This window comes from Medicago truncatula, chromosome 4 (assembly GCF_003473485.1).
Source record: "Medicago truncatula cultivar Jemalong A17 chromosome 4, MtrunA17r5.0-ANR, whole genome shotgun sequence".
NCBI lineage: Eukaryota > Viridiplantae > Streptophyta > Magnoliopsida > Fabales > Fabaceae > Medicago > Medicago truncatula.
The window spans coordinates 38,455,629-38,472,272 of NC_053045.1; the positions used below are offsets into that span (position 1 = coordinate 38,455,629).

Here is a 16,644-nt window from a genome sequence, read left to right on the forward strand (position 1 = left end):
ATGCCTATGGTACTTAAAAATGAAAAACCACACTCACATGTATACGTATAAGAGTCCCCGTTTGAATTTTGATGTCAGATTTTGATATTTCTATTAGTTGAGTTAAAATTCGTGGATGTTAATTGATTAATTTTTTTAGTATGCATTCAATTTTTTAATCACATTATTAAAATTATAATCAATCTCACTCATGTGTGATTAAAGAATGAGTCTTGCTAACAAGTGGTTGTATGAAGGTTTTTAAGGATAAATTAAGTATTTGGTCTCAACAAATATGACGAGTTTGGATTTTTTTAAGTAACAAGTTTGGATTTTGATTCTTGTAAAGAGTTTGAAATATACCCTTGCAAAATATTGTTTTTTAGAAAACAACTTTTGATTATTTTTTTGCTAATATGACACTTGAGCACACGTGGAATGACAACCGAAAAAAATGTAGATCATTACATTGCATTTATCCTCAATAATCTTAATGAGATATTGAGTGACTGTATGATCTCCAGCACCTAATGAGTGTCTATTTAGGAATTTATGGGTTTAATTAGCTTTTAGTGTTATATTTAGTGTTTTTGAACTAGTAATGCTCATTTTGGTTGATTTGTGGAACAAGTTAAGGATTTGTTACAGCGATGCAGGAAGATAAAGCGTTGGAAAAGGAGTGTGGCATGCAGCGCTTGGAAGAATGTCTGGAGATGCATCATCTAGACTGCGCAGTACTGTAGTACAAATCTAAGAATTCTTGGGTCTCTCGCCTGCCTTTGCTTAAGGGCTAAAAAGAATATGATGTGCCAAGAGGATAAGACATGGACATCTTATGGAAGAAATGACCAAAGGGTACAACTTGTCATGGTTGGGCTTGTATTTTAAAAGGACAACCATATGTTAGTGTCAAGGGTACAAATTTTACTAGATAGAATTGAGCGGCCAAGTTCCAGCTAGGGTTAGCAACCGCTAGAGTTCTCACTCCATCTCATCTTCCTCATAGATGAGCATGAGTGCTAGTTCTTAGTGAATTAGATTTAGGATTACTTTGGTGATGCTCAAGCTCGCATCTTTCCTATGTTGATGGTAATATGTTCATAACTCTTATTTATCTAGCGAAGCTAGATCCCCCAATTTTGTGTAAAGTTGTAGCTCCAACAAAATCAGCTCATATGAGGACCAATCAGACAAGATGGCATACAACAAACAATTGAAATGGAAAATGACAATAATATGTTCATCATAGAGTATGAGATGTTTGATCCAAACACGCTTACAACTAGCATAATAATGATAAATATCACTACTGCTCAGTTTGAGTTTAAGCCTATGATGTTTCAGATGCTTCAAACTATTTGTCAATTTTCAGGAGCAGTCACTGATGATCCTCGTATGCGCTTGAAACAATTCACAAAAGTGGCAAAAAATTCAAAATCCTAGAAGTAGAAGACGGTGCTTTCAAACTCAAGTTGTTCCCCATATTCTCTTAACGGTGGAGCCAAATCATGGTTAAACTCTTCATAGCCTAACTCGGATGCCACTTAGAGAGAAGTTGAAAAGTTCTCGGTGAATTATTTTCCAATGGTCCTTGATGCAAAAAAGAGGAACGACATAACATTTTTTAAACAAACAAACGAAGAAACTCTTTTTGAAGCTTGAGAAAGGTTTAAAGAATTATTGAGAAGGTGCAATCATCATGGGATACCTGAGTGTATTCGAATGAAAACCTTTTACAACAGACATGCACCTTTAACAAGATTAATGTTAGATGCCTTGTGAGGAGGAGCATTATTGAGAAAGTCCCATCAAGAGTGTTATGATCTAGATAGGCTTTTAAAAATGCTAAGTCATGCTTTAAGAAATGACATATGACGGGTAATAGGACATAATCGTGCCTTAAATGTTAAATTAAGCTTGACCTATTTAAATTAAATTGTAGCATGATCCAACCTACTCTCATCATTATATATGGTACTTATTTGGATTCCTTTTAGAAAAGATAAAATTGGTTATTTAGAATATAATTTTATTTTAATAAGTTTTTAAGTTTCTCAATTAAACTTTATGCTGTCTTTAGAATTAAAACCTTGTAGAATCGTAGTTTTTACATTCATTGTTACAATGGTTCAACTTTTACATAAATATATTTTAATTTACGAGACATTAGCTTAGTGGCGAGAGTTTGACTTTCTCACATTCTATGGTTCAAGTTTCACTTATACGGTTGTAAAAGACTAATTAATCTTGTTGTTATATAATAATTTGCGTTCCCCCATTTTTTTCTTAAAACATAAATCGATTTATCTTAAACTCATTTTTAACTAAAAACAATTTTTGTTTATAAAAAAATGAAAAGTAATTTCTATCATTATAACATACACACCAACTTATTTTTGAACTGAAAATATCTTTTTGCTAAAGTATAGCAAAGCCATTCTTTTCCATAGTAATATAAAGGCAATCTCTATAACCCGAACATAAAAAAAATAGTGCTTGTATGTGAAAAAAAGTAATAAGAACCCACATATATTGTCATTTTACAAATTAATTACGTGAGAGAGGGAAGCCAATCCCATGTCTTTGTGTAGGAAATAAAAGAAACAAAACACTACACAAAATTCCAATTCCAATTGGCAATGCTACCAAAAGCTCCTTAGCCTCTTCAGAAGGTTTTGGAGCCAAGCATGAAACCACACTTTGATCAAACATTGCAATTGCACCAAAAACCAATATAGACCCACATGCATGGAACAAATCAATAAACCTTAACTTATATTTAACCCCCTCTTCAGCTGGAATCCTAATTCGTCCATCCATTATCCAAATACCATTCAATGTAGCAACACCATATCTAACTTTTCCTCTTTCATCCCTAAAACTATCAGTGAATGATAGAAGAAAACATGAGAGGCTACAAAATGTTAAGAAAATCATTGTCATTATTTTGCTTGTTTGTGTATGACAATTGCCTCTGTGTGTCAAGGCTGGTGATAGAGTTTGGAATATTAGAACGGTTCCTGTTGGAAGAAGATTGGCCAAATATGCAGTGCCTTTGAATGCTTTTCTTATTGTCTTTTGTGTTGTTGTTTTGGGAATTTTTTGTGGCGAGTTTTCCAAAAGGGGTTGTTCTTGTTGTTGTTGGGTATCCACATGCACATCCATGAAAAAAAATTAATATTTAATTTTGTTAAATCTATGTTTTCGGATTCTTGACAATTTTATGTTTTGGTGATTGGCACATGTATCAATTGATGTTATAAACAAGAAAGTGGAAACAATATATATATAAGTGCCAAATAGAAAATGTAGGTTGGATTCAATTTTGTTTTTGTACCCTGGTTCTTTACTATATGCTATCTTTGTCATTTTACATTTGTTACTTCATCCAATTTAGTAAATTAAGACATATATGTAACTGATATGAAACTAGTTTGTTGTTAGCTTATGACAAAAAATAGGTTACAAACATATAATAATGAATAAAATAGGGAAAACTGTTACATTGTTAGAATGTTATTTGTTTTTTTTTTTAGTTATTTTCTTTTATTAGACATGAATAATAACAAATTCACGTTAATGATGTTAGAGGCATTTGTCACCACTTCAATCTTAATTTTATTATCAGCTCTTAAATAATTTTATATTTTTTCCATCAAAATATTAAGTGACGTCTCCATAAACAACTATTTTTTTTTATAATAAAGATTGTTGTTGGTGTCATTACAAAAATAAGAATTTAGATTATATTTATTTTATATTGTTGGTTTCATTGAAATAGATAATCATGGTTAATTTGATTTGTTATAATTTGAAAGCAAAAAATATTTATATTTTTACTTTTAACCAAAAATAAAATTTCATAAAAAAACACCGTTGATGATTTTGAAATGTTAATGCAATAAGAAGAGCGGAAAGACAGACACGTGAATGTCCGTCTTTTTGCAAGTAGTTATAACATTTACCTAATTAATTAATTCATAAAACCTGTCTTGCCCATATAGACAAATCAATCGTATCTGGTGAACTAAATAAACCCCAAGTGTACGACATATTAAAGTTGATCCTTATTATAGACAATTTAATTTCTAGTATCCTCTTATATAATCTTTTGGCACAAGATCAAGTTTGCTTTTGCCACATGGCTACATATATAGTATACTTACATTACAACCATTGACAACATTGAGGGTTAAGACTGTCTAAGTCACCATAAGACTTGAGATAGATTTAGAGAAAAGGGATTTCTTGGTATGCATAAAAAGTCTACATGAAGCAAAATGGAATTATGGTTGGCTGAAAAATGTTCACTTCAATTTTAATTTCTTCTTATATAGTTTTCTAGTAGTATTTATATATTTTCTTTATCTACACTCCAAGGTGACATTGGACCTAAACTCTTACTCTTACATTAGGTTGTCCCAATCCCACTCAACTTTCTACATCCATTTTTTAATTTCATTATTTCCAATTTTAAACTTGATTTATTCAATAAATTCATTCTTTAGAGATACCTTTAGTAAGAGTAAAAGGGACAAAATCACAATTTTCAACAAAAAAGAACAAAACCATGCATTTATTCTTGTACAAGTTTTTTATATACAAAGCAGAACTAAACTTGAGATCAAAGCAATCACATTTTTTTATTCTCATTTTTCCAGTACAACCAACCCAATATCTTATTTTATAATCTCATTCTCTATTTAGATTTTTAGGTACTCATGCACCAAAAAAGTGAAGGAGAATTTAATTCCTTCCCACACTTCAACAAGTAGTTGCATGAGGGGAGCATTATTCATCTTTATAGAAAAGACAAGTTTTCCTTTTCTCTATCATCACTTTTATTAATTATTACTACTTTTGTTTAAATCCCTCTCTTAACTCAACCGTTCTCTCTGTCCCTTCTCTTTTAGTTTCTGTTCGATTTGTTTTATATAGCAATAGCAAAAGAAGAAGAAACAAAGAAAAGATATCTCTATAAATGGAATGATTGAGGAAAAAAGGAAATGACTCAGTGCAGTGACCCTCAAAACAATGTGGTCATCACAGTGGATGGAAGAAAGGACAGCTTAATTAGAACTTGTCTCACATGTGGTCATCATATCAAAGGCCAAGATCAGGTTCCTTATTTAAAACTTGGTTTGCCAATAAAGATTTATCATTACATTATTACTATTTATTTTTAATCTCTATAAATTTAGTCTCTGCATAATTATGTTAATTTTTTAGCCCTTATTTTAATTTCATAGGGACTAAATGTAATGACTAGGTCAAAGAAAAAACATTAATTTTTTGTAAAAATAATAACAGTGGATACTAAAATTATATAAAATTTATGTGGAGACTAAATTAAAAAGTGATAATTTTATAGAAACTAAAAACTTTTTTCTTTTAATTTGGTGTAAAATATATTAATTATTTGTGAAATATAAATGCTAATGTGATATCAATGAATAATAATTAGGGTGGTGGAATTAATGACTTACCTGGATTGCCAGCTGGAGTGAAGTTTGATCCTACAGATCAAGAGATTCTTGAACATTTGGAAGCAAAGGCAAAGTCAGATATTCATAAGCTTCACCCTCTAATTGATGAGTTCATCCCTACTCTTGAAGGAGAAAATGGAATCTGCTATACTCATCCAGAGAAACTGCCAGGTATATTGCATACAATATAAGCTCTCAATTTCTTGTCTTAATTTCTGATGAGTCTTATAACTCCAATAAGTTTACATTTTATTTTCATTGAATAACATGATCAGAAGTGGTTTACCTTTAGACTTCAGCAACATGAAAAAGAAGAAAGAAGTTGTTTTGTTGAAGTAACATTTTTGTAGGAGAAGATGTAGCCATTTATGCTAATCAAATCACATTAATCCTTCTCTATCATTTTAATTTCAAATAAAAATTAACATTTCATTATTCAGGCTAATAATAATGGTTAAGAGGGATAATTCATGATGCTTTTTTTTTTTTTTTGAAGGGATTAAACCCCTTTAATAAAACAACTTGTCAAAAGTTCTAATCCATTGTTAAAAACTAAAAAAGAAAAATCATACTCCTGTGTCTATTTTTATAAGTACTTTTTAGTCTTTATTTTCACATTTATTAAGAAAAGTGTTTTATATCCTTAAACTAACCACCTTATAGTTGCATATGGTACCTAGCTTCTTCTTTTTCTATATATGCGGTTCTTCCTTAGGTAACATTTAACATCTACATTGAATTATATTTCTTCAGGAGTAAGCAAAGATGGACTGATCCGCCATTTCTTTCACCGGCCATCCAAGGCATACACAACAGGAACTAGAAAAAGAAGAAAGGTACATTCCGATCACGAGGATGGAAGCGAAACCCGTTGGCACAAAACAGGTAAAACTAGACCAGTCTACAACAATTCCAAGTTAAAAGGTTACAAAAAAATTCTTGTACTTTACACAAACTATGGAAAACAAAGAAAGCCAGAGAAAACAAATTGGGTGATGCATCAGTATCATCTTGGGAGTGATGAAGAAGAGAAAGAAGGAGTGTTAGTTGTGTCCAAAGTTTTCTATCAAACTCAACCAAGACAGTGTGGTGGTAATTCATTGATTATGAAAGACTCTATTCTTGGAAAAACTATGAAGGGTCAAAGTGGGAATGAGGTAATGAATGGTAAAAATAGTACTAATGGATCATTTGTTGAATATTATCATTCAAATTTCATATCATTTGATCAAGGGAACCAACATAGGTCTAGCAATGCTCAAGTAATTTCACATTTTCAAGGTGCTCCTTTTAACCCTTGATTCAAGTGGTGGACAAGCTATAGAGGAGGATATATAATTATTAAGAGGCCAAGAATTGAAAAGGTTATGAACAAAGTATATATTAATACTGAGGCAGCATTACATATATATATATTGCAAAAATAATCAAAATAAGTTAATAACCTATATACTCTAGTTAGGAGGGAAAATGGTTGGCAAGTAAGAGAGATTTTGTTGAAGACTGAAGTGAGAGGAACACTTTTATTTGTAACATTATTCCCATCTAAAATACTTTAGTAGTGTCAAAGGCATCATATTTGTGCCCATGCTTGGTAAAGACTAACATATTAAATAGTCAAAAACATAAGTTTACCATAAACAATCTTGAACTACAATTGATTCACATGTGTGTGCCTTTTTTTAATAGAAGTTTTATTCTAAGTGTAAATGTTGTCTCATTTCACTAATTGGATCCTCTAATATTATGAACTCAGAAATTGAGGGAATTAAAGTGAAGATTCATCATTGATTGAATGATCTTAAAATGGTCTCAAAAGTACAAGATGAGTATTTATACAAGTCTAAGTAAACTTAGTAACTTGGTGAACAAGTTACCAATTGTAACTAACTAATAACCACCTTCTATGACAACTAAACTTTATAATACTATTGATCAGTTAGTAGAGTTAGGATTCACAGCGTGGAGTTTTATCCTCTAATATCCCCTCACAAGACGAACTTTGATATATGTAAGAGAAGGAGGGTTTTAGTGAATAGACAAGCAAGTTGGTCTTGAAGAGGGAGAAATCTTAGAACATATGTTTGCACTTTGTCCAGGGTCGTTCCTACGAATCCGGAGGCTCGATTTTGTAAGTGAAAAGAGACCCATAATAAAATAAAAATGTATTTTTTTTTTTAAAAGAACAATGTTCTATTTAAATTTTTTAAAAGATAAATACACAAAGGTAAAAATCACTACTGTCCCAAAAAAAACATCCACCTAACACCAAAAGCAAGAGGACTCAATTCTTATAGGCCTAAAACAAGACAACATAAAAGGAAAGTGGAAACCTGGGGAGTAGTGAAGTAGTACTACTGCGCTATAATTTTTTTTAGGTCCATTCCTTGGGGAGGCCCAATTCCATTGAGTGGTTTGCACACCCCAAGGTCCGGCCCGGAGTCTTTGTCCCACATAATATGACAATCTATCTCCAAATGTCAGTGCGTTCGTGGAAAACATGATTGGGTGCTATGAGAAGTTCACTTTGGCTATCACAATAAGGAAAATACTTCTTCTGCAATTAATGTGTAAATCATTCAACAAGTATATCAACCATTGAACCTCACAAGCTGCAGCTGCAAGTTGTTAGTTGTTACTAAGCTTCACTTGAAGATCTAGAGACTGTGGTTTGCTTTTTGGTGTGTCGAGACACAAGGAATAAACCTAAGAAGAAGAACATGCCCAAAACTAATCAATCTTCTAGTATCCAAACAACCTACCCAATCAACATTTGAGAATACCAAAATTTGAATAGAGGATGAACTCGAAAAGAACAACCCACGAGCTGGAGAACTCTTGAGATATCTAAGTACACGGCATACTAGCCTTGAATCTTTCAACTGGTGCATAAACTTTATACTTAATTTTGTAATCCTACTTTGTCCGTATGGGTTCACATTTTCCTGTCCTTTTGGCTTTGTTTGCAAGTTTGAAGTGGATGGAAAGGGAGGAGTTTGAAAAAATAGGAAGGAACAGGTGGAAGAAATAGATGACATCACTACTAAAAAAACAAAAATTAGTGAGGGAAAATGTAAAATCCCTCTCTAATTCCGTCACTAAATTTTGCGACCAAGGAATTTGTGAGGAATTTTATTTTTTTCGTCACAGATTTTCCTCGCTAATTTTGCTTTTTCTAGTAGTGCATTGAGAGTCAATTTTTTTTTTTTTTTTTTTGGGGGGGGGGGGGGGGTTTCACTTTTCTTATAATACAAAATTCTTTTCATTTTGGGGAACTCAAAAATTGTATTGTAGGATGGTTTTGAGGTTTTTATTTTAAGAGTTTACATAAATTCTTTGAATTTAATCTATGTTTTAATCATTAATTTATCATTCTCTAAAAAAAATCATCTTTTAAAAATAAGATTTTTTTTCAACCCTCTAAAGTCCTTCCTTCCCCTCCCCTTCAAACTTCTAAACAACGCCTTAAGGACAAAAAAATTGGTACCATAGAAATTTGATTGGGTACCGGTACCATGTACATACAATAATTCAAAATATAAATTTAATTTAAAATAATTAAATATTAAAAATGAGATGTCTTGATGACGGGTACATATCCAACAAAAATTTAAAGCATGAGATGTCTCAACGACGGGTACATATCCAACAAAGAGTTTATCTGTTGACACAAATATTTGTGAGAATATTTGATAGATCTAATCAAAATGACATTCAAAACTTTATAAGCCGTTTTTGTCTTGTTTTATTTTAAGCTCTACGCATTAGCTTTTAATAATAGTTTATATGAAAATAATTTGATTTGTTTTAGGGTTTAATGGTGTTGGGTTAACGGTCCAAAACAACTTTGCACACACAATCAATCAAAACATTTAAAATTGCCACATCGATTAATGTTTTTAATTTATGTGCAATTTAGAATGTTTTGATCGGTTGTGTGCAACATTGTTTTGTATCATCAACCTACCACTTTTTGTTTTTAAACTCTTTGTTTTATTTTTTGAGCAGTGTTATATCTCTAGAAAGGGAGCATCATGATCTCTTCAAGAATAAAGAGCAGTCAATTACAATACACTATTTGCCGCAATACACAGAGATGTAACTGAAAAATAGGAAATGAACAATAAGTCATGCAATAAACAGTTGCTACCCGTGTCGGAAAAATTTCGCTATGCCTATATCTAGCTAGAAATAAAAAATTTCTTATTTTTTGTTATGATGTCCTTCCCATGCACTTGCATGGACATGCAATAAAATGCACATCCTCTTTTCGTGTGATGAAAATAGTTAACTAGGAAAACTCATTAAAAACATCATAAAAATAGCAAACATAATTATTTTACTGCTACACCAACGATTACAAGTAGTCCAAATTTTAAAGCACTTATTCAAACTCACACAACAAAGGGCATAATTTAAAGATGATGATACACTGTGATATTGTACTCCATAACAAAATTCTCAGGGGAAGAAATAGAGTAAACACTGTTTGCTATGACATATCCCCTAGCAAACCTGAACAGTCCAGTCCCACCAACTATTGGCATTTCTCTATTTTGTTCAGCAACAGGATTCCTCCCTAACATGCTAAGTGTGCTCCCTGCATAGTTTCCATCTGTGAAAATAAAATTTGTCAACATAAACATTCCAATATCATGCAGAGAAGCTTGACCAAACAACCCTTGTGCTCTTCCAATGTGCTTTGAACTCATTTCTGGCCCTTCAGTGATTTCATCATCCATTACATAAGTTGCACCAAATCCATTAGGCACGTTTTCGGGTGTGTTAACAATTTGCAGAATTGTTGGGTTGTTTTTGTTTTTAATGTCATGGTAGTAGAAGTGAAGATGAGTCAATTTTTCTGAGGGTAAATATATGTTGGATTGTTTTGAGAACACTCCATTTGTTGAAGTTGATTGAGTAAAAATTATATTTAGAGAGAAGAGAAATAATGAACTACGTGAAATAAGAGCCATTTTGATGAAGGACACTTTTCTTTAATTTCTTTTTTGATGATTGAACAACTAAAGATCATCACTCTTTTATAGTTTTTCCTGGAATTGAAATATACTTGTTTTGATTGTTATTTTATTACCCATGCTCATCGCGAGGAATCTACTGAATATACTCTCCAAATTGAAAACTAATTCTTTATCTGAGTGCGATTTCACAAAGTTCTTATAATATAGTTTTTTTTTTTTTTTTTAAATTAAAGTTCTTATAATATAGTTAAGGACAAATTAATTGATAATTGGGTCAAGGTGAGGCTTAATTTAATGGAAAATGTGGTAATTAGTTGGAGCAGCACTCGTTTAGTCACAACTCTAAATAAAAATGATTTTGACACTTATAAGTGAAAGAGATAAAAGGAGAATGAATTAAATAATATATATTTTTTTGAAAGAATTAAATTATATGTATTATTATGGATGTATGTTCAAATCATTTTTATTTGAGGTTGCGACCAAAGAAATGTTTCTCGGTTAATTGAACACATGTTTTTGAAGTTTGGAAAGAATTCAGACACGTGATAAGTGGAGTTCTTAAGTTTTAATAAAATATTATAAAAACTTAAGCATTGTGCTCTAGATTTGTTTTTTTTGTGTTAACCTTTCGGTTCTTAGGGGAAAGGGGGTCCTGATAATTTGGAGTTTTGCCGTGAGATAAGGATAACATGACCAAGAATTGGGCCACCTAAAAATTGAACTCGGGTTACCGAACGATTCGTCCCTTGTGAAACTCATTAACCACTTGAGTTCAATTGTTTGGTAATTGTGCTCTCGAATTTTGTTAAATACTTATCAAACATCAAATTATTTAATGATATATTTATAATTAATTGTTTCAAAATGAATTTTAATTTTGAACAAATTAGTTCATGAAATATTGATACCCAACAAAACTCTATAATAGAAATATTTTATCTGTAAAAATAATATAAAAATCTAAATTTGTCTTGCTTAGTTTATGTTCATGTATGAACGGATGATGTGTATCTTCTGAGCTGATGGTGTTCCTCCCTTGTCAGTGACTAGAACCACTGTGTGATCGATCGTACGCTCCGCCTCCAGAAAGGGGGCGGGGGCAAATAGCAAAATGGATAATCAATAAGGTGTTCGTGTACCTGGGGAGGCCCTTATTAATAGTGATGGATACAATGTGAAGCTCCTCGGTTGTTGTTATCTTCACTCATTGAATTGCTACTAGATAGTCCAGATTGTTATGGATATTGTGGTGTGATTATAGTAACTAAACTCGGGAATAAGCAATGGCGCTTATCTGGTTCAAATAAGTTTCATATCAATAGGAACGACATGGTAGCTATCCTAAAGTTGGTTAAGGTGTGGACTGCATGTAAGCTGTAGGCACAAGGCACTTTATTGATATACAAGGTGGTTCCTGAGATGTTGTGGAAGATTCTCTCATATGCCACACATGGTTCAGATACAAGATATTTTTAGAGATGGTGTAAGATGTCAGATCTTATGTTGCAGTTGCACAATGTGGTCTGATGAGGTACTCACCTTGGTGGACATGGACTTGACCTATTTATTGGGTCTTCTTGATATATTCTTAATTGGCGATGCTATTTGGTGACCTAAAGGATAATTGGATAATACCTCTTAGGCTCGAACCATTACACTAGCACCCTAGTTCCTTGGTCATGCAGTATGTAATAAGTTTAAGAGTATTGAAGTAAAAAGTTTTTGAAATTTTTCGTTTTCCTTGCATGTATTAGAAATGTTTGTAGTAGGAAACAATGCTCTTAGCTCTAATGCCCCCTATGATGCTTTGAATGAATAAGCCATGTCCTCCAAGACTCAGATAAGCTTTTCATCCTTTTCTTCGATGAAAATTTACGGTTTAGGGTATGGTCCTTGTGTTGAGTTATTCGCCGCAAACCAAAAGCTGTTAGATAGGGATCTAAGTGGCTACTCTTGGGCTGATAAAAGTATCGTGATTGCATAATCCTTTTGTGTTGACCTAACTTTGAGTAAGTTTTTCATTGTCACCTTTTATGCCATTAGGGATCCTTAAGGGTTGGCGGATTTCATTTTATCCCATGTAGATGTTAATAATGCCAGATTTAAGAAAGTAGGGAATGATTCTCTAGACTTTACCTACCTGTATAAACACTTGTTTGAGAATATTGGTGTATTTTTTTTCCCTTTTCTAACTTCCAGCTTAAGGTACTCTTGGTTGAGAATCACACATATTCACCTTCACCCTCAATAATTGGGTCTTTGTCAAATGTTTAATTATGTTTTGAGCTGTTCGGTGCGTACTGGAAAGTGCCTTGCACCACAATTATTTTCTTTAATTTCTACCAGTTGAAGGTCAGGAGTCAAGTCCCTGCATGGCGAACTATCTCAATCCTTGTTTTGCTTATAATCGTCTAAAATTTCTCCAACGTTTAAGAGTTCCTTTTATAAGGTTGCTTGTGTTCTTTTCGATCATCATTTCTTTTATGATTCCATCAATGAGCCTAAACTTCTGTTTTATTGGAATCTCACTCCTAAAGGGATCATGTATCTCTTAGTTTAACTAATTGTCTTGTGTGTGTTATGAGTGAAATAAAAATCCTAATAATGTATGAATATTTCATTAGGGGAGTGGAATTAATTACTTGCCTGGATTGCCTTCTGGAGTGAAGTTTGATCCAACAGATCAAGAGATTCTTGAACCTTTGGGAGCAATGGTGAGGTCTGATATTCATAAGCTTCACCCTCTAATTGACGAGTTCATCCCAACTCTTGAAGGATAGAATGGAATTGTAATTATTACTTTTCTAAATTTCTTATTACGAATTACTTATACAATACTCTTCGGATGTTCGTTAGCATGACCCTTATCTTTTGAACCAAAAAAAGGGAGATTAAAACAATAGATATACTATCACAGCAAAACTCCAAAGAAATAGCAACAAATAGCACACTAGACATTCATGCCATTAGACAAATATAACATATCTTAAACTGAGATTGTAATTTTCACCAAAAAAAAAAACTAACCTTGTAGTTACATGGTACCTAACTTCTTATTTATCTATATATTCAGTTCCTCCTTAGATAACATTATATGTAGAAAGCTATTTTCACTATATTACACATGTAGCAGTGAATTAAAATCTGCATTGAATTATATTTCGTCCGGAGTAAGCAAAGATGGACTGATCCGGCATTTCATTCACCGACCATCCAAAGGCATACACAACAGGAACAAGAAAAAGAAGAAAGGTACATTCAGATCACGAGGATGGAAGCGAAATCTGTTGGCACAAAACAGGTAAAACTAGACCAGTCTACAACAATTCTAAGTTGAATATGTCATAGACATAGGCATACTATTTGTCCCCATGCTTGGTAAAGACTGACATATAAATAGTAGAAAGCATGATTTTTACCTCAAGCAATCTTGAACTACTGAATTCACATATCTGTGTGCTTTTTTCTTCATACAAGTTTTATTCTGAGTGTAAATGTTGTCTCACTTCACTAATTGAATTCTCTAATATTATGAACTCAGAAATTGAGAGAATTGGAGAGAAATTCATCATTTATTGAATGATCTTAAAATGATCTCAAAGTACAAAACGAGTACTTATACAAGTCTAAGTAAACTGCGTAACTTCTTCAGCAAGTTATCAGTTGTAACTAACTAATAGCCACCTTCTAATAACTAAAACTAACTTCTATAACTATGATCACAACTAACCTTTATAATACTATCCATCAGTTAGTTGAGTTAGGATATATGTCCAGAGAAGGAGGGATTTAGTAAATAAACAAGTAAATCGGTCTTGAGAAGTCGCAAGGAGGAATCTTAGAACACTTGCTTGTATTTTGTCCTTTATAATATGACAATCTATTTCCAAATGTTAGTGTGTTTGTTGAAAATAGGATTGATTGGTATGTGGACATGACTTCTTTTGCAAGTAACATGTAAATCACTCAAATGTATATCGAGCATTGGACCCCAAGAGTTGCAGCTGGAAGAGCATGATACTAAGCTTCACTTAGCTTGAAGATCTAGAGACTGCGTTTTGGTGTGCCAAGAAAGATGGGATAAACCTAAGAAGTAAGCACATATAGATAAGATTTCATTACTTGAGAGAGCAAGTAAGCAAAGTAAACTTAAAATTGGAGCATTGACAGAGGTTGCTGCAATTCAAGCATTCAAGAAGCTAAGAGGCTTAATGGAAATTGAATCATGATTCATTAGCCAACATGAATTGATGTGGTGTGCTGAGAGTAGTGTAATTCATGTTTATTAAAATAGAGGATTTGCAACACTTATAAAAATATCACCAATTGTGTAAACTGTTGCAAATTAAATTTATGTTATGAGTTATTTTTGTACAGTTTGTGAAAAATATTTCGTTATGTTATAAATCTAATTATTTCAACATTTTTTCCATCAAAGCGTTTGTAGTCCAACGGTTAGGATAATTGCCTTCCAAGCAATAGACCCGGGTTCGACTCCCGGCAAACGCATTGTTTTTTTAATTTTACAAATTTATCATTTGAAAATACACAGTGTGATTATGATATAAAACTAGTATAATAAAACGAAGAAATAAAGGTTGGAGGTGATACATATCATATCATATAAAACGAAAAAAAATTACTATGCATTTTTCCTCTTTTTTTTTTTTTATTTTTAAAACACTTCATTTTTCTACCAGAAAAAAACACTAGTATTTATTTATAATCAGAAGTTTTTTTTGAAGGAATTTTTATAATCAGAAGTACTTTCCATCATAACAGAAAGTAAATTTTTAAAAAAAAATCATAACAAAAAAGTAGTTGGTTCACATTTCACAATATATTCAAATTATTTTTCGTAACCCACTTCTTTGACCGGATCCGGATGCCATTCTTAACTCACTCACAAGGGACCATAGTATGAACAAACCCTTGACATCATTGGATCAAGGCATAACCGGAGGATCCGGACCATCCAAGAAGAGGAATCCAATGATAACTTCTTCTAATTTGTTTACAAATGTCCTTAAAGAACAAACGGCCAGATAACAAGTTAAGAACTAAAACCTTTAACGTACTCTATAAATACTAATTCATAACATTGATTCAGGTACGCATACATTTGATTCTAAAATACATCGTAAGTCCACAAATTTGAGCGTTGAAGTGTCTTCACAAATATCACCCTCCTATGTTTGAGACGAAGACGGCTGACGAAGGTCCAACACTCAAAGACCATTCTACACCACCATTTATAGATCTTAAGTCCGGCAAGAATAAATTCCAATTTCAACATGAAAATCTTTTTGGCAAATAAAACATAAATAAATCTGGAAGGGCACTACAAAATCTAACTCACTTTTTGTTGACAAAAAAAGAGAGTGGAAGCCCAAGAAATATTACAAGGGAATTGCAAATTAACTTAGACATCTTTTTCTTTTCGATGTAGTGTTCGGGGTTCGAACCATGGATCTTTTATATATTATACATTGTCGATATAAATTCACGGGACAACTTAAACATCTTTAGTTATAGATGTATATTTTTACTAAGTACTCGTACAAATAAGAATGGAGACATGAAAAAGGTAATAAATATTACCGCACTTTCCGCCGAGTGCATGAAAAGAAGAGGAAGTGTTGAAAAAAAAAGGAAGAAAAGAAGAACTTACACGATAAATATGAAAAATGTAATGTGCCTCCTCGATCTTCTTAGGTCCATTCTTATGCATGCATAAAATTTTAGCCAATCTCGTTGTACTACAAGTAAGCATTGCAGGATGAATGAAATGAAAAAGGTACATTAATTTATTTATTTTAATCTATAGGCTTTTTATGTCACTTGAAAAAAAATTGTCTTTTAATTAAGCCCAGTTTGAGAAAGACAACGAGATGAAAGTATGCAATAATGGAGTTCCCAAACTTGTCCTTTGCTTTGCCCCCACTACTCCACAATCACATTCCTTTATAAAAAAAATTAAAATAAAGACACCATTTTTTAAAAGGGATCAGCTTTCAGCATTCAAAAGAATATGCATGGATCTCTCTCCCTTTCCTTTAAGCCCTTCAATATTTTTCTAACAACAAACTTTTCAGCCTCCATCAAGCACTCAATTACCACCTTTTCCTCCTTGCAAAGTTTTCAGATACTTAATAATTCTTTTTCCTCTCCAACTTCAGTTTCATTTCATCCAC

The 16,644-nt window shown here is 32.3% G+C and overlaps 3 protein-coding genes and 2 non-coding genes across 6 annotated transcripts; 2 read left to right on the forward strand and 3 right to left on the reverse strand.

Moving 5' to 3' along the window:
• Positions 1 to 1,578: 1,578 nt before the first annotated feature.
• LOC112421488 (small nucleolar RNA R71) lies at positions 1,579 to 1,685 on the reverse strand. The gene has a single exon (XR_003011814.1). It is a non-coding gene; the product is annotated as a small nucleolar RNA R71 (small nucleolar RNA).
• An 841-nt stretch (positions 1,686 to 2,526) lies between these two features.
• LOC11438814 (protein DMP7) lies at positions 2,527 to 3,144 on the reverse strand. The gene has a single exon (XM_003607467.3). The coding sequence runs from the start codon at positions 3,142 to 3,144 to the stop codon at positions 2,527 to 2,529; it is 618 nt and encodes a 205-aa protein (XP_003607515.1).
• A 1,400-nt stretch (positions 3,145 to 4,544) lies between these two features.
• Positions 4,545 to 7,117, forward strand: LOC25492914 (NAC domain-containing protein 73). 2 transcript variants are annotated; one of them, XM_013601230.3, is made up of 3 exons: positions 4,545 to 5,099; positions 5,444 to 5,636; positions 6,219 to 7,112. In XM_013601230.3, the coding sequence occupies exons 1-3, from the start codon at positions 4,986 to 4,988 to the stop codon at positions 6,764 to 6,766; spliced, it is 855 nt and encodes a 284-aa protein (XP_013456684.1). In that variant the 5' UTR covers positions 4,545 to 4,985; the 3' UTR covers positions 6,767 to 7,112. The 2 variants fall into 2 exon arrangements, with proteins under 2 accessions (XP_013456684.1, XP_039688812.1); XM_039832878.1 differs by having other exon boundaries at positions 4,972 to 5,099; positions 5,478 to 5,636; positions 6,219 to 7,117.
• A 2,655-nt stretch (positions 7,118 to 9,772) lies between these two features.
• On the reverse strand, positions 9,773 to 10,473 carry LOC25492915 (dirigent protein 21). Its single transcript, XM_013601231.3, has one exon. It carries the CDS (start codon positions 10,439 to 10,441, stop codon positions 9,881 to 9,883), a length of 561 nt encoding a protein of 186 aa, XP_013456685.1. The 5' UTR covers positions 10,442 to 10,473; the 3' UTR covers positions 9,773 to 9,880.
• A 4,414-nt stretch (positions 10,474 to 14,887) lies between these two features.
• TRNAG-UCC (transfer RNA glycine (anticodon UCC)) lies at positions 14,888 to 14,959 on the forward strand. The gene has a single exon. It is a non-coding gene; the product is annotated as a tRNA-Gly (tRNA).
• The last annotated feature ends 1,685 nt before the right edge of the window (positions 14,960 to 16,644 follow it).